Source organism: Zeugodacus cucurbitae, chromosome 2 (assembly GCF_028554725.1).
Source record: "Zeugodacus cucurbitae isolate PBARC_wt_2022May chromosome 2, idZeuCucr1.2, whole genome shotgun sequence".
In the NCBI taxonomy this organism is placed as follows: domain Eukaryota; kingdom Metazoa; phylum Arthropoda; class Insecta; order Diptera; family Tephritidae; genus Zeugodacus; species Zeugodacus cucurbitae.
The window spans coordinates 83,102,362-83,124,511 of record NC_071667.1 but is presented as its reverse complement, the minus strand read 5'-3'; the positions used below and the strand labels follow the sequence as shown (position 1 = coordinate 83,124,511).

The following is a 22,150-nucleotide window of genomic DNA, read 5'->3' as shown; positions in this document are numbered from 1 at the left end:
CCACATATTTTATGATTAGCTACATATTATATACACACACACACATACACATTGAAATAAATATAATTATTATTGCTCTTTGATAGCGTTCGGTTCCGCACTCACCTGTAAAGCCGGTTGCGCACGCACAATGATAATCGTTCACCAAATCGATGCAGGTTGCGCCGTTCTTGCACTGGCCCACACAGTCGTCGAGGTTCTGCGCGCACGTCGGTCCACCCCAACCCTCGAGGCAGACACAAGAGAAGGAGCCGGGCAGGTTGACGCACTGTTGCGCATTTATGCATGGGCCCACTGTGCTGGCCGGCGACGCTCCTGCTGCTGCTGCTCTAATGACCGTGGCATTGGCCGCAGCTGCCGCTTGCGATTGCAGCGCTGCCTTGGCGGCGGCTGTGGCAGCTGTGGACGATGACGCAGCGCTTATGGCGGCAATCAACGCCGCTGAAGAGGTTGCCGATGAAATCGCGTCCGCCAATGTGCCAGCGCCATTGTTTAGTTGTTGATTGTTGTTGTTGCCGTTTGTTGTTGTTGTAGTGGTGTAGTGTACCTCGCATTCGTTTACATCAAATTGACATACATCGCCTGTCCACTCGGGAGGACATTCACAGCGAAAGCCGCCGATTAGATCGATGCAAGTGCCACCGTGTTCGCAGGGACCGCCAGCGCATTCGTCGATATCTACAGAGAGTAGGGGTAAAAGGTAATATAGTAAAGCATGAGTTGAAGTTTTATTTTTTTTTTATTTTAGTTTTTCTCTATAACTATTTTGTGGCATTCGCGCGATACGAATCGCTGATACAACATTGTCTATTAATGTTCTTTGCTATTGTTATTGTTGTAATTGCTGTTATTGTTGTTGCGGTGGCTGTGTGCCCACATGTAGATTCGTGTATGACCAGCAGCTGGACCGAAGCGATCGCCTGATGCTTGAATGATGTGGCAGCCGTGAGATCTTCGCTGCGGCGGCCAGCGTGGAAGCTGCACAAATCAAGTGGCTCCTCGAACACATACGTAGCATGTACGAGTACTCGCATGTTGTGGCTACAAGTACTTAAGTATCGCGGCAGTGAGACACTTTTATCTGTTGTTGGAAATCGAATGTTTGCATTTGTGCTACTATTTATTTATTTCTGTCATTTGAAGTGTTGTCGCTCGCTCGCTCGCTCCTTGTGTTATCTTTATTTATTTACAATAATTTTTTTGTCTTTTCATTGTCGTTGTTGTAGCGGCAAGTAGGCGTGTGTTTACATTTGTTACCCCTATGTAGTATTACACAATTAAGCATGCTTTGCCCTGTTCGATTTCGATTTGCGATAGGCAAATTGTTGTTGAATTCCACTCAAGTGCGCAGTTGGACGAACGAAAGACTCATGACACGAACCTACATTGGTTGGATATGCTGGGCAAGGGATCGGGTTAAGTGTTCTCAGTTTCATATATTATGTATGAAATTTATTTGAAATTAAAAGGTCCTGTAATTGTTTATGGCACTAACTATTCTATTTAATTATCATCGGAGATCTTTGTAAAGAATTGGTTGAAGAAGAGAAGACTCCAGCTGTTGAAAGCAATATTAAAATTGTCTGTAGTTCCCAACTAGCTATTATTACATCTAACAATTACTAAAATCGGGTTTATCTTCAGAAAATCTTTGTATTAAGAAATATTTAAATTGGTTTGAAAACTGAGTACAGTGAACAGCTAGGTCAGTTAAGTTTCGTTAGTCAAGATTAAAAATACTTTAAATCTGTTTGGCGGCTATTTTTATACTCTCGTAACAAAAGTTGCTAAGAGAGTATTATAGTTTTGTTCACATAACGGTTGTTTGTAAGTCATAAAACTATACGAGTTAGACATAGGGTTATATATATCAAAATGATAAGGGTGACGAGGTGAGTCAAAATCCGAATGTCTGTCTGTCCATCCGTGCAACGGATAACGTGAGTAAAAATTGATATATCTTGTTGAAACTTGGAACACACGTTCCTTGGGACCATGAGAGGGTTGCTTTCGAAAATGGGCAAAATCGGACCACTGCCACGCCCACAAAATGGCGAAAACCGAAAACACATAAAGTGTCATAACTAAGCCATAAATAAAGTTATAAAAGTAGAATTTGGAATAGAGGATCGCACTAGGAAGGGGCATATTTGGATGTAATCTTTTTGGGAAAGTGGGCGTGGCCCAGCCCCCAAATCGGTTATTTGTATATAACTCGCAAACCAATAAAGCTATATAAACCAAACTTTCTGCAGTCAGTTCTCTTACGTACCCCACCACACACCATGAAAATAGTTGGAATCGGATAATAACCACGCCCACCTCCCATACAAAGGTCATGTTGAAACTTACTAAAAGTGAGTTAACTCAGTAACGAAAAAATGGAAAATGGCATCGCCCACTTATGGGTCAAAAACCATATTTCAGGAACTACTCGACCGATTTCAATGAAACTTGGTTTGTAATAGTTTGCTTACATCCCAATGATATGTTGTGAAAATAAGCCAAATCGCTTCACAACCACGCCAACTTCCTATATACCAGAACTTTGAAGACGATCTGAATCGTTAACTTTACAATATATAAAGGAAGCACTAGTGAAGATATCGATGCAGAACTTTGCACAAATACTACCTTTATAGTGTGGAAGCCCCATTCTAAAAATCGCCGAAATCGGATCATAGGTTTTCAAGGCCCCATGTATTGAACATGAGGACGTCGGTGCTTCTAACCTAATATTAGGGTTTCCAACTTTCAATGGACTTTATACAATATATATGATGAATATGTGGGTCAAATTGTGTATTATATAATATAAATAAAGTTAAATAAATAAATTGCGAGAGTATAAAATGTTCGGTTACACCCGAACTTAGCCTTTCTTTACTAATTTAATATAATATACAATAATTGCTGAAAGAAAATTAAAAAAAAATTCTTACTGTCTTCTAGATAAATTTAGCAGTAGAGATCAAATTTATGTGCCAATCGAACAATAACGAGTTTGAAGAAAGTAATACACGGACCAGATCGATGTTTTCGAATTCTTCCGAGGAACCTTCCGATGATTTTTTTCAGTACTCTTCATTGGTTTTTGTCACAGTCTATAAAAACTGAAGTTAATACCAAGAAGTGAAGCAAATTTATTACCCACAATTTTGTTGGAAAGTGTAAATTATAGAAAAATTTAATTTTATATTTTTCAATACTAAAATTGGCGTAAATACCATAAAAATGATATGACTGCATATATTTTTTTTTTTGATAAATAAAAATTTCAATTGTATTCGTACTTTTATTTGACAGTATAGCAGCTTAAATGTAGCAAAATATATCAACTTTTCGGATGTATTTGTACAATTTATTAGTAGAAACGCACGAGCAATAATATTTTTTATTTATTTTTTTCCAACAATGACACTTTCAGCAGATACAGAAAATACATAAATTTCAAAACTTTTAATTTTATTTGCGTTCGGCAAATACGAACGGGCATTGTTTCATTTATCATATTTGACTGCGTTGTTTACCGCGTCTTTTGACATTACAGTGTCGCCGAGCAAATGGAGAAAAATCAAAGCGCTGTTTATACTATTTACAAACCCATTGAATGCCACTTACAAAAGTTGACGAACTGAAGCGGCAAGACGCGGGCGCACGGGTGAATTCAAAGCGAAATTGAAGGCAAATAATATAAAAGCAAGTGTAGCATGCGAGCCTCGGTCCACAGCAGAGCGGCAGAGGCTTGAAAGTCGCACACGGCACGGATGCTGCATCGAAGCAATGGAGATGCGATGATAAAAAACAAATACAAAAATACTAGCAAACACACTCTAACTACCAACAACAATAACAACAACAGTGAAGATGTATGTAATAATAACAACAATAAGAGGCAAGTGCTCGGCATAAAGCAAAAATGCTTTTAACACCTTCTTGACAAGACCCTCTCATTTGTCATAAGCGTACACAAAAAGTTCACTGTTTGCACACACAGACACATACACATGCAAGCTGACTGGATGGCTGACAAGTGAAATGGCACTTGGGCTCTGCGTCTTTGGTTGCGTGCGCTTCATTTGCGCGTTCACTTACATACACTCACACACACAAGCGCGTATTTGTGCTTTAATGTTTGTGTGTTAGAATCTCTCAGGCTGAATCTGTTTGCTTGCGCTCAGTCCACTTGTAGCGCTTACAAATCGCTTTAAAAGTCAAATCAACGGACGCGTCCGTTTTGTAGTCATTTTGTTGCCACTTTTTGCTACTCGCGAGCAGCATGTTACATTTTCATGTGATTTGTGGCATTACATGCGGCAAATACACTCGTACACGCAAAAAAAGGGAACATGTTTTTGTTGTACCCATTTTTGTTGTGAATAAAAAACAGTTTACAAACATTTGTGATATCAGCGACATGGCAGCTTAATTTCTCATTAATTTCGCTGGAAATTCACCGATTTTCTATTGCTCGGGAGGCAAATCGAAAGTGTATGAAATTAATAATAAAATAATTAAACTAAGGCAGGGTCTCAAGATCAGTATTTATTTTAGAAATTTGTTGTAGAGAGTTTTTTCGGCTACTTTGGTGACATTTACAAGGGAAACTAATGAAATTTTGATGAGAAGAGCCAAGTAAGGCTGAGAGGGATACCCAAGAGTATTTAATATATTAGTAAAATAGAATAAAAGACACTTAAAAATATTGAACTTGATATTATCCAAGGCCTCTCTTAGAATTATGCTTTGAATATAAAGTAAAAACGACAGATAGAGTGTTAAATTTTGAAGAAGTAGAAGTACAAGGTTTGTTCAAAAATAACGGGAATTTTCGTTTTTTGAAAAACAAAAGAAAAACGATATTCATTTGTCTATGACTCTCAAAACCTGCGAAATTCCTTGCGAATTCCCGTTATTTTTGGAACACACCTTGAAATATAAAGGATAAAGGTTTGAATTCTGAAGAAGTAGAAGTACAGCTTCCATTATTTTTAGCACAATTAGTTTAGAATTTCATCGATTTTATTTGTTTAATCGAAATTTATAGCGCTTTAACCACTTAATGACCCTTATGGTACGTGGTTAATACCCTTAATTAATCGATTTTAATCGCTTCCCTAATAATTTTTTTTTTGTTCACAAAGCTCTTCCAAGTTCTCAGGGTGGTTTAAGGGCTCTAGTAATGGTTTACAGACTTTCCAGTTTTTTTTTCCATTAAAAATGTTAGCAGACAATAAGCTAAAAAAAAGCTTAAAATATCACATGTTATGTGTGGCAGGGACAACATTTCTAATTTCTCTGGAAAATTTTGCGCGTGTAATCTTGTCATCATTTGTTATTCATAACGCACATTTTCATGCCGGCTCAGCTCATCACAATGCCATACATCACACCTCAAAAACGTATGCTTTAAACAGCGCTTAAGTTGTTCACTTGCAACAACATGACAAAAATCTTAAGTGACCAAAATGTGTTAAGATTTATCTTGATGCGATCGCTGCTTATGTTGTTGTTATTTTGTTATTGCAATGGCAATGTTTGTAGACATATTTCATACTTGTGACACGTTCAGTCGTTGTTGGGAAGTGATGCATTTCTGCCGAAGCAAAGGCCGCAAGCCACAGCGATGTACTCGTATGCATATAAGCACAAAAGCAAATACTTAAGTCAAGCAAGAGAAAAAATGAATATTTGTTTGTTATATTTGTTGTAGTTTGTTGCCTGCAAAGGCGGTGGAGACAAAGTCACATGTGCGTTTGTTGCACAGGTCGCTGGCATTCGGTCCAACATTAGCCGAGCAATTAGTCATAAGTGGCGGTGCGCAGGTCAACTTTTTTGCATTTCACTTACACAGACACACACATGTGTGTGTTTTCAGTTTTTTCTTTGCATTTCACGAGAGTGTCTTGTATAATAAGCAACAAATATTAAATTCGAAAGTACTCTGCCGAGTCGCCAAGTGCATGCGGCGCGTTCATTTAAAATCCGAAATCTTATTTTAATGAATTTTCCTTTTCGCACATATTTCATGTGAAATTTTCGACGATTACATTCACCACTCGTGACACGAATAAGCGCATAAATGTGGCCAAAAAAAAAACTCCAGCGGCAAAGCAAGTTTGTTGCCTACAGTCTTTGGCTGATCGCATATTAAATGTGCGGCTTTCGAACGGCAATAATAAAAAATCGATTGGCGAACGAGCGAATTGGAATCAGCGCAAGGCATTAGCATGCGATTAGTAATGGTAACAGGTGTTAGCCGATTTGTACTACATAGTTGTTGTTAATGGGGCATGCAACAACATTGCAATTGGTAAACGGCGAAAACGCAGGTCATGAACGCGAGTGGCTGGTGAAAGGAGGATTAAGCTGAAGACGCGCTTCGTAGTCAATTATTAAGTATTCAAGAGTGTTTAATGACAAATATGAAAAAGAAGAAGAAATATCCTGTCAACCAAAGTAAACCAACTTAAAGTTTGCGTAATTAAAGCGCGGTGCATGCCACAAATGCGCGTAAGCATTATTAGGCGGTCGTGGCTGTGCGGCAATTTGTAGCATGCCGCTGCGAACGCAATTACGCGCTTTTCATTCGTTGCCATTTTGTTGCATTAATTTAATTTCGCGGCTTGCACTGACCAGCATAGCCACAGACACACATACCAATGAGTGTGTTTTTTTTGTTTTTGCTTTTCCCAATTACCAAGCGCAGCCACAGATTGTGCGCTCGATCGCTTGCGATGATTCGATCGTTCAAGTCAATGCGACTAATAGATGCAATTTAATCGCAGGAAAATAACTCGCCACAGTCGCAACAACAATAACTTGTAAATAAAAAAAGCAAGCAAAATCCACACGAACGAAATGTATGAAACATAAATCAAAGCAATGTTGCAGCGGCGCGCACGCGCAACTATCTCGCAGACGCCGCGATCAAGCGATCGCCACAATGCTGATGATGATCGTCGCTACAGTTTTCCAAACCACACATAAATACTTATAGTCATAGGCATAGTAATACTTACTGATTTCACATGATGGTCCCGTCCAGCCGGGCGTGCAGTCGCATGTGTGCTCGCCAACCGGTGATATCTGCTGCGCCCGATGTCCGATCGAGTGCGGTGAGTGCAGCAGATTGCTCGTGCCCGGGCTGTTGCCGCTGCCGCTATTCGCGTTGCTGTGATACTGCTGCAGTTGCATGAGCATGGATGTGGCCAGCGCTGGATTAGCGACACCTCCGCCGCCGCCTGGCAGCAATTTTGCCGCCGCGGCAAGTGCATTCATGGCGCTCGTGCTGTTGCCGCGTCCATCGCCTGCATCGCCGCCACCACCTGCGCCAGTCGACATCGTTGTGGCTGTCGCTCCGCCGCCGCTTAATCCTGCCAGTCCTAGCAATGAGTCGCGGCGACTAACTGGTTTCCCCATTGCGGAGCTCATGCCGCGCATCGCACGATATGGCGGCAATGTTGTTACGTTCGGGAGTGTTGATGCCTGTGCCAAGCGCGGAACGGTTGGACGGTTGGTTGTTGGTTGAGATTGTTGCGGATTTAACAGTTGCAAGGCGTGTGTGTGTGTAGACGCGGCACACGTGTTGGTTGTTGTTTTTGTGTACCGTAAAGTTCAGCCATGAAATTGCATAGCATGAAATGGCAACGGAAAATCGTAAAAAAAAAGATGCAAAGAAAAGAGAAATAAAAGAAAATTTGTTATTGAGTAGTGGTCAAATGAGGCAATGTGCATGAAGTAAATTGTAATAAACAGCGTGATGGCATACATATAAACATTAATATCGTACATTAAGCGCATATGTGTGTTTGATTCTTGTTGTGTTACCGATATGTTTCTCACAAACAGCTGTGCTAACTTACATATATTCATGCTTAATATATATATAGACATGCTCACATCAGTTTACATGCACTCACAAGCAAGTAAAATTAATAAAATTTGCAGTAGATTTGTACTTGTGCAGTTTATCAATCTGGCACCGGCTGAAATCGAACTTCATACTCCAATAATATGAGCTGTGTTCAAAAAATAACAGAAATTTTCGTTTTTGAAAAAAATTCATTCGTTTACATTAATGTTGACGCCTTTAAAATAGTATCCATTCGATAAGATGAATATATGCCGGGAGCTTCTTTGAATCATCGAAACACTTCTTAACTCGATGTTTAGGATAGCATTTGGCTTTTTCAGCGATTTCTCGTATGTTCGTTCATATGTAAAACGACGGCACTTTAAGGTTCTCTTTATTTTTTGGAAATAGGGAAAAGGTCTCACTGGCGGTTGGGGTATCGCTACAGTATTGTTTTTAACAAAGAATTTATGAACAAGCAACGAAACGGAGCTTTTTTTAAATTCCCGTTATTTTTTGAACACACGTCGTACATGATTTTGAGTTTATATTCTATTAGATATACAAATATTATATATTATTATTCTTTAAATGTATTTTAATAAAAATTATGAGTTGAACTCTTCATCAGACACTAATTTGTGGCCCGAACCCGACATTTCTTGTTGAATTATAACTAAAAACAGATGAAAACTGTCTCAAACAAGCTTTAAAAAAAAAAAAATGTTTAAATATTAGCCGAAAAGTTTAAAAAGATCAAATTATACTTTTTATGCCATATTTTTCATATGAGTTTCCTGAATGATAGCGCGCGATAAAATATATGTCTGACTAATTGTGACTATTAATTATTGCTAGCTATCGCCAATATTTATTACCAATATTTATTACATGCAAGAAAAATTTCATGCAAGATTTTTTGATTTATATCATGATATATTTTCAGCTAATTTTTTGAATAGCTCCTGTTAAGTTGTCTTCAAACATAAACTAAAAAAAAAGTAAAACAGTAAATATTGCTCAGCGACACAACTTATCTTATATATTAAACTGTCAAAATATTTGTTTAAGAATTATTTGAGGATTATCCATTTGAAATTCTTATTTTATAGTTGTCTACTATAGTGTTCTTCTTATGCTACCTAAAATTGTGTTTTGTTACTCAAAAATAATTATAATTTATAATTTATAATCTAAATGGTTAATGTGATTATTTACTTAAGAATTGAGATAATATATGGCACTAAATATATTTAAACTAGATTAAAGGTAATCCTTTTGCTAATAAATGATAACTTAAAATAATCATAAATAATCTTCGCATTACTTAAATGCCACAAAATATTCAATTTAAGCCGTAACATAAAAGCTTTCATACAAAGTGGATTATTATGCTGCAACAACAACACAAACGCGTCTCATACAAGTTAAACACACACAGTTACATATGGTATATGCTGTTATTACAAAAACTACTTGAAAGATTTTGATTTTTGATTTTTTTTATTTTTATTTCTTGTTTTTGTTTTTGTTGTTATTGTTATAATTTGTTACTCACTTTGAGCGCACAGGTTCCACCGTTTTTGCACGGCTGCGTCGCACACGGATGCTCGACGATCTCGCAACGTTCGCCGGACAGACCCTCGGCGCAAGTGCAGCGATATTTATCAGGTGCGGTGTTCTCACAGGTACCGCCGTGCATGCAGGGTTCATGAGTGCCACAGTAATTTAAATCTGCAGCCAAGGCGAGATGAAAAGGAGTAAAGAGCAGAAAAAAAATAAATAAATTAAGAACGAACGAAGAAAATGCAATAATAAGAAAGCAGCAGCAAGATAGCGAACGATATATTAAACTGCATGGAAAATCGTTGCACGGTCCGCTACAACAACATCAACAACAACCACATTAATAACAAGAATTTGCAGCAAAAATGCGCAGCGCAGCTGGTTTGCTTTCGCGTCAGCGTATGTAGCACATGCAACACATGCAACATGTGCAACATGCGTTATTACCACGGCTAAAACGTGTGATTTGCCATAACTTGTGCAGCGGCACTGTACGCGCTTCCATGCTGCCCCCTTTTTCGCTATCAGCATCACAGTGCTGCAGTTGTTGTTGTTGTTGCATTCTATGCCGCAATGATTGTTGCTTGCTACACCGTTGCAATTTAGATGGATTTTCATGCAATTGAATGCATTGCTCGCCAGTTGCCTGCATTGATTTCTGTAACAAGCATTGCAAGAAGCCTCAGCGACCGAAGCAATTTGCAGCGCAGCGCCGCGAACACATGCAACACATGTCGAATGCTGCGTGTGTGTATGTATTTGTTGTAAACAACAACGCTGTACTCACCTTGATCGCATAGTATGCCTCCCCAATTGGTATCGCACACGCATTTCCAGGCGCTGCCATTACATGAGCCGTGCTTGCAACCAGGATACACCATACACTCGTTGCAGAGTGGTCCACGCCAGCCCTGACGACATCTGTAAGAATGATAGAAGCAAGAAAAAGGAGAATATGTTAAAAAAGAAGAAGAAGCAAACAGCAAAAATGGTTGAATTAAAAATTACTACACGTAGAGAGTTATGCGATGCTTGCGCGCGTCGTACCTTTGAAGGCCAAGTCGCGGCAAATGCGCGCTTAAACGACGCAAGACTTAAGCCACAAGCGCAGCGCACACACAAATACACGTACAAGAAGGGGACAGCGCCCGAGGAGTGCAGACCATTAATAATGGTGGTGGCGCAGTGAGCTGAGCGCTGCGCTTAGATGCTACAAAATCGATTAAACGATGTCTTCATGCGTGCAACATTGCAGCGCGCAACAACACACAACACCCGTGCAAGTAAAGTGGGCAGCCGAGCAGCAAAGGATGCTGTGGCAGGCAATGGACAGTCAGTGGCTTTGCTTTAAATGAGTTGAAAATTAATTAATCTTAACGTGCAACTAAATTAACGAGCAAACGAATCGAATCATGCAACAAATCGCGCAATGCAACCGCACCCGCCCGCACGCTCTTGCTGCCGGCCTTAGCGGCATTTTGTTACGCTGACTCAGTGCGGAGTGCAACTCGCAAATTTGCACTTGGCGGCGCATTCGTTTCGCCGTTCGGTTGTCGCGCTACACTTGCATAACACTTACGAAACGGCGGCAACAACAAAACCAAAAGGGTATCAAGGAACTGCAACACTGTGTCTACACTGGCCGCGCCGGCCGCCAGGCATTTGGGGATGACCTCCGAAATATTGTAATATATTTATCTGCCTTTGGCGATCGGTATGCGATGGCTCACGCTGCAGCATGCCGCATGTTTTATGCCTCATGCTGCTTCCACTCTTATGTTGCATGTGTGTTTATGCAAGTGCCAACGCTTTGCTCATGGCTTTTTAAAGATTTATTATGTTTAATGTTCTGCGTGCCGCCGCCGCCGTGTTCGGCAAAGGATTAAACACCGCAAAGGTTGTTGCAACGGCGCAGTGTAAGCGCGGCATGCCGGCCAGTAAATCGAAAATTCTTATCGCTCGGCTACTTTTATATAATTTAATATTGCTTGATTTAAAATTTCCTGCTTTGCACTGATTTATCTTTCAATGCCTCGCGTAACAATGTGGCGGTGAATGGTGGCAAGCAGTTTTTTTTTATATAATAAACGGCAGAGAAAATGTATTTAAAATTTTATGAAAGATAAAACTTTACTTCTGTGGTCTGTTTCATTACTTTAAGTGCTTTAACAGCATATTTGCGTGATCTTTGCGCTTATCACTCAGATCGCATGCCATATTCACTGGCTAGATGGCGCTGGTGTCAATGTTATTACAAAAAAGTCGAATATCTTTCAGTAGAGGGTTATATGATTGAGTTAACTCCACGATTTTGAACAGTTTAAGATCGAATAAGAGATCTATAACCAATATCTACACGGGCATAATAAGTTGAATAACAGATTTCGTACTCTAACACTATGTTTAGAGCTGTATCTGGGCTTCGTATGAGCTTAAATCAGTTTCAACTGCGTTTTGTTAATATTATTTAGTGATTGAACACATTTTTAGGATTAAAAAGTCTAATTGGCTGAACGACATGAGAATAAAGCACACACAAATATATTTGGTTTGTTGTCATGATGCCTTTGAATGTCCTATAAATCAGGTCAATGACTTCAATGTGATGAATAATTTACTTGAAACACTATAAAAGTATGCCTCCGTAGCTCAATCTGTTGTTAATGAACCAAAAATTAAACAGAGATCTATGTGCTAATTGGTCAGACCACCTGAAGGTTCTGAAGACCCACCCAACAATTACACAAATATAGAGAACGCGCCCAGAATCTTAGGTGAAATATTTTTCAGAATTGAAAAGAGAACTATATAGGTATGAACTTATAGACAGCTATGAAACTACAACAATTAACACCAAATGTATACAAAAGTAACAATAATAATAAAAACATAAAAGGTATGAAGAAGGCTCAACAACTTTTAATATAAAACCTCAACATATTTAGCACCTGAGTACTAACAGTTGCTTTGTCTAGACACCAATTGGTTTGAGAAATAAATTTCCGACAATTCAGTGCGAGTACAAGCCGTTGATGGGATGATATTGCTGCCGCGGTCGCAACAAGCGCAGAAAGGCACAAAGAATGCCATAAAATTGTTGTAAAACAAACACTTGTGGCAAGGCTACGAGAAAATAAGAAAATTGTATATGCAAACACATAAAAAGGCAGCAGTTCTCCCGGCGTAGTTATCACTTGCCACAGATGAAGTACTTGCTGCATGCTGCAGCACTGCTAAGTGGCAATGGTACTTGGTACTTGGTGTGTATTTGGCTTTGCCAATCACCAGCAACCATCAGTCAATACTCGTATATTTTGCACGTAAACCTGCCGACTATCGTTACTTGGTTAATTAGAAGCTACACGCATGCGTGCAACACACAAGAAATGAGTTGGTTCAACGGCGTTGCAGATTGACTGTGGCCAACATTGTAAGCATGAGTTAAACATTCATTCTAAAAAAAGCCAAAAAGAAATAAATAAAAGCGAGCTAAATAGTGGGAGTGAAGCATTTTTTTAGTTCGAGAAGCTCACTTGCATCCTGCGAAGGTGGCAAGCGCACTACCCGACTGCTAAGTGTCTAAAGATAATAAGTACTTCCACTTGGATGTTGAGCTGGTGCAGTGCCAGTAACGTGATATAGGCTTCGTGTGCGTGTATATGTACACAGAAGCACGAATTTTAGGAAAGAAACACATACACAATATTGAGTCTTCTACGAAGGCTTTGGTACTTGCGCTACTGAGGACCACCAGCTTACCAGAGCAAGCCGTTGAGACACATACAAAAGCATTAAGAAACACAGCAGTCTGCAGAGTTGCATTCGGCTATTGAACTGAAAACTGTAGCTGCTGCGCGCTTCACCTTTTTTGCCTTTCACCGCTTTTGCCGCCGTTGCTGATGCTAGTACAGCGATAGGCGCGCATATCGCTGCCGCCACCGCGCTACAACTCAATTAATAACAATTTCTCAGAACAATAAAAATTTCGTACTCAATATGCGCGCCCGAAATAGGCGAAGGCGAGCAGACGCTTTCTAAGCTAAGCTCAACCGACATTGCGGCATAACAGCTGGAGTCAACGCGTTTAACTGTGCATTCTGGGCTAAGGCAACGTGCTAGGGTCAGTAATGAGAAAGCTACGGCAGCAATGAGAGTGAGCCTCATCGAATTTTTACCGCTTCAATTTTGTTTTCATTTTTGCTTGTTATTGTTGTTGTAATCGCTTTTATCGTTTCCAGGTGGTTCATACTTTGTTTGCACAGCACAAACACACAAACTCGGTGGCCGGCTTAGTTAAACACCCGCCGTCTTATCGCTGACAACGAAATTAGTTGGACCTTTGCGATGAACTCAATTTATTTCGACGATCTATTGGGTCCATTAGTTAAATGAGTTGGCAGTTGGTTGGTTGTTGGTATACAATCGATTGTTGTTGTTCAAATTGTTGTATATGTATATGTGTTAGTGAGGTGCGCAATTAAGCTGGTCTTAGGGTGTGTGCTACTACAAGCCGAAATGCCGAGGTGTGCTGAAGGTCAAAGCAGCACTGATAGCGGCTTCGAAAGCACTGTAGTTGAAGCTGGGAAGCCAGCGATGGTCGGATCGGATGTTACAATTAAAGTTTAAGGCACTAAAAAGGGAACAGTTTATGCCAAAAGTGTGTGACCGATTTTGTTTAAAGTGGAAACTATTTTAGATTTCACTGCATTTGGTGTTTCTAGAGATATGGGCTAGCTATTTCATCACATCTTCGGCTTCAGAATCAACCCTTGTACATATATAGAGATTCATAATTGTTTGATGTTTCTCACTTATTTTCATAAAACTGTAATTTGGCCTTTTGAATGGTTGGTTGGTTGAAAATAGAGGTCAAAAACGCCTGACTGCCGCATCTAAGGCATCTTCAGGCTCATTGGGCTCCCATGTGGCCTCCTACAGTGGTTAAATTTCTCAAAAGCTGGTCTAAAAATACAAATTCAGGAAGTTTAATGCATCCTTACACAGATTTTATATATCCAACGAAACTCTTACAAAATCGGGAACCTAGAGGAGGTTCTTATTTCAGAAAGCATGACTTCTAATGATCATAGTTAATATTCTGTTATATTCCTATACATCATTCATCACCGATCGCAAAATTCGTTGCTACTTCACCTTCCCTAATTTCCGCTTTTAATAGTCCAAAGACCCAAATTCCTTGCATATCCTCTTAACAGTTTCTTTCCTTTTGCGCCAAATTCTTGCACTGAATGTGTGCTAAAATGCGACTGACTGCAATGACCGCCACCACTCAAACTGATGTTGGCAACTTAACAGAATAATTACTCAAAATTCGCTAAGGTGTTGTCGAAAACGTGCAGCACTAAAAATCTCCCCAACAACTGTTGCCCTGTTACTCACAGGAAGATAAAAAAAGGAGAAACAGTAAATAAATAAATACAATGACAGCCGGTGTATGGTGTTGACCAAAATATAAAAACCCAATTTGTAAAGCCGTCACCGGCGTCAGTACTCGTACTCCTCCGCGGCACAGCAGCAACGGTGCAACAACTGTAAAAGCGAGCGCAATCTGCTTCGCATCGGCGCAACGTGCACGAGACACGGAGATGTGCTGTAAAATGCGCCGTGTAAACTCATTTAAAAATCATTTGTTTAGTTCTAAAAAATCTGTACTTTACTGCCAGCGCTGCAGCAACCAACAACAGCCGTCGTTAACGTCAGCAACTGGCAATCAGCAATCGCTCATCGCCCGCCGTTTGCAGGCTTTGCTAGGCCGACCATTTGGTAGGCAATCAAAAAGGGAACACAGCACTCACGACTCTGTGCCATTTAAGTGCAACAAATCGCCGCTGACCGACTAACTGCAGCCGCGACAAACACACACACACACTTGAAGTATATGTGGCAGGCTATGCTTGCCGCATATTGAGTCGGTTGCATCGCAGCTGACAAGCCGCTTACAATCGCAACAACCATCAATGCAATTGTAGACACTTTCTTGCCGCCGTCGCATGACTGCCGGTCGCATCATCATTTGTGCACATTTGTGCATTTGTGGCTCATTTGTTGCAAGCATAATGAAATGCCAACAACTGGGCTAAGTACAATGTGGCGCCTAACTCTGCAGGAGTAGACAGTGTTTACAATGCGCTTTGCGCTAGTTTTGCGCTTCTCATTCTCATAAAGTCATTGGCTAAGCACACACACACACCAACACACACAGGCACACTTGTTGTTTATTCTATTGCTAAGTCGGCTTGTTTGCGCTGTTGCAGCTGCCACATTTCTAGTTAAGCATACAACAATTCAACCGCTAAATAAATCAATTGATTTTTTAATGAAATCATAAATTACTCTGTGTTTAATTTTTTTTTCTTTTCGAGCAAGTAAAACTACTTTTTATTGCAATTTGTTGCATATTAAGGCGGTGCCTAGTCTTGTAGTTGTTGATAGTACCCAACGAACACGCTAGGCTTAAGTCGTAAACTTTTAGTTTATTAGTGGAGTCTACTGACTTTTAAGTCTAGAAACTGACTTTTAAGTCTGAATCTATGTCAAAATTGGAAAATGGGCGTGGCGTCTCTCACTTAGTGAAATACTATATCTCAGCAACTAATCGATCCATTCAAACCAAATATTATAATTAACCCAGGCACAGCAAGAAAATATACGAAAACGGATTATAAAGACGCCTACTTTCTATATTTCTTCATCTAGATTTCAGATTCTTTCATTTCATAAGTGCTACATCGAACATCATATAGAGATATCAGACTGAAACTTAGTACAGAGTCTTCATATAGTACCATCTCTCATCTAAAAATGGTTGAAATCAAGCTTTAACCTTTCAAATCCTCAGTTATCGAATATATGGACTACAGTGACCGACTATAAATAGAAAACATCGACAAATTTGCGAGACATCTTAATAAAACTAAACATGCCAGAAAAAAATGGTTGAAATCGAGCTATAATCTTTCAAATCCCCAAATATAAAATTTGAGAACCCCAGTGACCATGTCTAAATTTATAGTGAAATCATAGATCAATTTCAGAAGCATCTTAATGAAACTAAGTAAGCATATTTTGTGGCAATAATGTGGTCTGATGATAAAAACTACCCTAAAATCGGTTCAATACTCCCCGAAAACTCAATTCTGTCCACTTACAATATGTATATCGGTGTTTTAGATATCACAACAAGATGAAAATAACTTATTATTTTGGGCCTGCCGTTGTTCGGTGCCGAAGTCGGTTGAAATCGGTCTAAGAACTACATTAGTTCTCATATATTTAATTTATTTCCACGGCTTTGATACTTATAAATTGTGAGCTGAAATACTGATTGGTGGTTCCAGAACTTAGTCCTTCCTTACTTGTTTCTTAATCTACTTTTTTAGTACTTTTCTTCCCGGAAGTAGATCAGGTGGCAAACACAATGGTAAATCCCAGAGATAATTCCATAACATTCAATTTAATTAATTTTTGATTTTTAATTTCGTTGCAAAAACAATTAATTTAGCAGGTCTTTGTCAAAAAAAAATGGGTCATATATAGTTAAAATGAAAAAAGTTGGAATTTAACAGCAAACAGTTGAAGCAATTAACTTTTGCTGATATCGATTAGAAACGCTGTTGCAACATTGATGTGAGCCAGCGCTTTGTTGTTGCTGAAGTGGAAAGTATTAATTGAAAATGAATCAAGTACGCGAGGTAGTAAAGCGTAAAGGAAGCAATATTAAAATACCGTTAACACAATAACAGCAACAAATTAAACCATTCATGTCAAAACTACAACAAATAGCAAACAACCAACAACCGAAAATAGCAACTAACATCGAAATGGAAATGGAAATAATCAAAAGATTTGCTATGGCTTCAAATCGCAATGTTAATATAATAATAGTAACAGCTATAACAGCAACAACAACAACAGTGAGAACACGATAGTGGCGCAACAACAACAATGCGAAGCATGCATTAGCAACAGAAAATATAACAAGTTGCCACACAACGGCGTCAACAACATTGCCACTCGTATATTGGCGGGATTCGCAGGGTTGCTACGTTGTTCGACATATTGTTGTTGTGTTTTTTAAGCAGTCACACAACCGCACGAAGCCCTTGCTCGCGCGCATTTTGTTGTCATTATGTTTTTGGTTGTCGTTGTTCTTCACTGTGTCTCGCTGCCATTTCGATTTCTTTTTATTACCGGCTGCCGTGTAGCTGCCGTTTCGCCGTGGTGGCAATGGTGGCAACAGCAGACGCAGGGCATCTCAACGGGCCATCAATGTAAGCGCCCAGCGGTTGAATTTTGGCTGAATTGCGGGGGAATTGGCTACTTGCCACAGGAGCTGTCGATTTTTCAGTTTTGCTGTTCAGCTGCTTGTGCCCGCTGACGCGCTCATCCCGCCCCAAAGCTTGCGCACTGTTGTTGTTGCTGTTGTTACATACTGTGATTTGCTGTTGTTGTTCTTGCAAATGCGGACATTTAACAACAAAACAGCAAATTCGTCGTTGGTTCGTTCCACTTCGGTGCTTTCATTGTTGCCACAGTGGTTGGTGTTGTTGTTCGTGTTGTTGTTATTGGTATTATTACAATTGTTGTTGATCATTTGCTGCTCAGCGTTATTCTTGCTGCCGCGAGTTGTTAGCATTCACTTGCGTGTTATTTGCTGTGTTGTTGTTGTTGTTGTGCTTTGATTTGCCCAACGCCAGCAAATGCTGCATCACCGCCTGGCGATTGTGATTGGTAATAATGCAGCTCAGCTGGATGCCCGCACGGTGTGATTAGTTTTTGTTGCTGTTGTTATTGTTGGTGTTATTGTTGCGCTGGAAAAATAATCGGTTTCGTGTGCGCGCCAGCCGAGTGGGTGGAGCTTTCCGCCTCTTTCAGCAACCAAATCGTTCAGCAACAACAACAACATGCCACTAATAGCGAATTTAATTTGGTTTTTCATTTGTAGTCCACTTGTGGTTAAACAAAATGTTGCAACATTAAAGAAAATTGAGTAACGCTACAATAACAACAACAGCAACAACATGCCCACTTCGGAAGGTCCATAAGGATTCGCCATTCGCCAGCAGCTGCCGCATAAAAGGTGCAGCAATGCGAAGGCATCGCACTTTTTCCCGAACACGCTTTGTTGTAATTGCATTTGTTCGGCGTCTTGTTGTTGCAACAACAACTATCTTATATTGTAGTTTGGAATTGCAGTCAGTGTTGCACAGTTAGTGTGGCATGCACGATTCAGCGTTTGTAGCGAAACTCGAAAATAGTGTAACACAGAATACGTGATTCCGCTCTGGTGGTACTTTCCAACGCCACCAACCACCCTCCTCCGCGCCGCTCTACACCCCTACAACTGAAATTTGTTAGCAAAAAGTTGCGAAAGAACCGCGAGTTCCAATCGAGTGCTATTCGCTTGACGCGTTCACATGGCACATGGCGTCGCTGGTGGAGCGCGCTGGTGTTGGTGGATTGCAGCGCAAAGGCCAAACGGTCAATGCAACGCCAGTTGCAGTTATGGCGAGTGATTGCTTTGCAGCCGCAAATGATGACTCGCCGCATCGTGGGCTAAGGTTATAATTAATTGGACTTCATCACAATTATTTGTAGTCCATCTTGGGGTGCACAGAAATCTTAGGTTACATTTCAAAAGAGGAATGATTCTTGCTTTGCAGCCGTTTATTACCTTCCTCAATAAAGAGATGTAGTGAAAGGTGGAGCAAATAATGCAGGGGGAAAAAAGGAGGTTGGGTTGGGTTAGGTTAGGTCAAGGGGTAAATCTCGCAACTGCAGAGAGTCTCACTTAGACAGCTTCAACTGTCCTTTGTGACATCCAAAAACGGATCGCCAAGACGTTTATGATTCGACAAATTAAGTCTCCCAATGTCGTTTCCAGCCACTACGCTGGGTTCGCCAAAGATGTGACTACCGAGACGTTCTAACCTTATTCTGGCGTATGCTGGACATTGAAGGAGGAAGTGCAGCTTTGACGACTAGCGTCTGGCTTGATCTCTATACTCACCGCATGTGTGCCCATTGAACAGTGATCAGTAACCACGCTAATGATTGCGGCGCGGTGAGCCTTCCTAATCGACAGCAGCTAGAAGAACCGTTTTCGATCTAATGCGTGCCAGAAAGAAATCGTTACTGCACAAGCGCTGGTATTGTACAGCATTTGGCGAGCTCACTCGAAGTCAATGTGTCCCGCGCTCTAGCGCAAGTGGAAGGAGGAGAAATAAGAGTTATTGGAGAGAGGATATAGATAGTCCACAGAAGACAACTAGTAAAGATCGAGGTACAAAATTTAAAATATCGACATCTAAACCTAATGAAACTTATCATTTACTGCCAGTATTTCAAAACTGAATCTACTTTTTAGAAGACCTATTCCGTGTTCTTTCAATGAGACGATGAGAAAGCTTGATATTTTGAACTGAATTTCGAAGTCGAGCTATGAGGTCGAGTTTTATGTGCTACTGAAATATATTTTTATAAAAAATTTTGTTGTTGTAATTTCTTAAATAAAGATGACTCTATAATTATGAAATGAGTTATGAAATACCGATTTAACTATTCAGTACAACTTTTTAATAAAAAAGTCGACTATTTTCCCATATAAATAGCGGTAACGGTTCGTTGCATAAATCACACGATAACATTTTCCATATCTTGCATGACACCAAGAAGAAGAAGAGCAGAGAAGAAATTACAAATAGAACCAGCAAATAGCAGCAAACAAGCATCTCAGCAATTTAAAGATGTGCGAAAAGGCATGCGGAAAACGCAGATAATAACGCATTTAATAGCGCGTAATAACCCATAAAATAACGCATAACGCATAACAGCAGCCGGGCGAGAAGAAGTGTCGCACTGACACCTAACCCACTTTCCACACGATTTGTTGCAATTATAACGGTGTGGCAATTAAGCATTTTTTATACATATATGCACAACTAACGGTTTTTTTTAGAAAGCTAAGCCGTTCAACTCTATATCGTCTTTATATGAATATACTTATTTGTGTTATATGAAAGCATTTTTATAGTAGAAAATATGATATTTAATACTCACTCGCAGCCGCCGGGTTGATCGCATTTGCCGTGTGTGGGGTCGCAGCCGGGCCGACAAATCGCCACCTCGCAATTGGTGCCCTGCCAGCCGGGCAGACACAGCTTCTGGCCCTCCACGCCGCAGGTGTAATGGCCGAATTGATCGTCGCGCGGTCGACAGAATGTCGTACACGTCGTGTTGTAATACGTAACGGCGCATTGCACTCTGACCCGATATGTAATGCGAGCATTCTTGCCGATGTGATCCAGTGTCTTCCATTCGGGCGATGGTAGGATCACGCCCGAAAATGATGTTTCCTCAATTAACCTCTCCGAATCTATGATTTGATGAACCATTGTGTTGTGTGTGTGGCATGGGCGAATGTGGTGTACACAGTGTGTTGTGTTGTTGTTGTGGTTGTTCGGTTGCGATTCGATTACAATGTTGTTTGTGGGTTGTTTTGGTTTTCGGTTGCAACGAAGTTTTTGGTGTTGGTTAGTTGTTGTTTTTTAAAGCATTTTTTTTTGCATTTCCACACAGTTGTTGTTGTGCGAATCAACGATTGAACGGTTCAGCGGCGACAATAGCGCAAGTTCAAGCGAAGTTACGTACGTCGCAACAGCAACAACAATGTTAGCGGCAAAAACACATTAGAAGGTAGTCAGTGTGGTGCATTTTTGGTGAATTGTCAGCCGAAAACACACAAACAGAAACAACATTGAACCCACCAACCAACAGCCGAGTCAACATTCGTATTGAAATGAGACACAGAACATAGCGGCAGCAACAACAACCAACAACAATTCGGCGCATGTAACATGAAAAAAGAGAAGAGAAGGGAGAGAAAGCAAAAAAATAAATTAAAAAACATTGAAACGAAATGTAATGAAATGTAGAAAATGTGTTCAGCTCCAGTCAACTGTCAGCAAGTTCGTTGCTTAAGTCTTCTGTTTTTTTCCTGCTTCCAGCAACTTCTAGCTGGGATGTATGGGTTTATTACTGTTGTTGTTAGTATTGTTTTCTTTTCAACTACTTCAATAGTCCAGCAACTATTTTCTAGTGCAACACTTAATGTATTCCGTTTCGTTGTTGTAAATTTCATGTCGAACCCAAGACACTTTGTAAGGTTTTTATTGTTAGCAGGCGAGTGACTTTTGTTATTTTTGCTTTTTAGTCATTTGGAGAATTGTCAACGCAGCGTAAATGCGCGTTGTGGGTAAAGTTGTCTAATTAAAACTCCCAAATGACGCCTCGCATAGCGACAATGCCATAACAAAAACAACAATTACAGCAGCTAAAATAACAACAAAAAGTGTCAGGCGAAGGCTTGTGGCTTTTATTGCCGCCATTCCGCCACATTCAGCAACACCGCCGCCAAACTTTAATTTCAGCGTCGGCTTTTGTCTCTAACCATTGTTGCTTTCAATTTGTTATTGTTGTTGGTGGTAATTTTTTTTTTTAATTTTTGTTTGTGAACCATTTAGCCGCTTGTTTTCGCCGGCTAATCGCATTGTCAGGCGGCCGCTCGCCAGCGCTGGGCTGAAGTTGCTTTGTTACTTTTGGTGTTGTGGTGCCTTGGTGCCTTGGTGGCATTTAAATAGTTTGCGCATAATTACCTGGGTACGATGTGTTGTACATATCCAACGCCTGCAGTATCAGCGTAAACGATTT

The 22,150-nt window shown here is 40.2% G+C and overlaps 1 protein-coding gene across 2 annotated transcripts in view; it reads right to left on the bottom strand.

Annotated features, from left to right (window-relative positions):
- Positions 1-22,150, bottom strand: part of LOC105219358 (protein serrate) — a 71,614-nt gene that overhangs the window by 10,982 nt on the left and 38,482 nt on the right. For both annotated transcript variants that reach the window (XM_011195447.3, XM_011195436.3), the window contains exons 5-10: positions 22,096-22,150; positions 20,501-20,816; positions 10,209-10,342; positions 9,414-9,589; positions 7,023-7,488; positions 106-678 (exon numbers count right to left, since the gene is read on the bottom strand). In XM_011195447.3, the coding sequence (XP_011193749.1) occupies positions 106-678; positions 7,023-7,488; positions 9,414-9,589; positions 10,209-10,342; positions 20,501-20,816; positions 22,096-22,150 (1,720 nt within the window). The remainder of the gene's footprint in view (positions 1-105; positions 679-7,022; positions 7,489-9,413; positions 9,590-10,208; positions 10,343-20,500; positions 20,817-22,095) is intronic.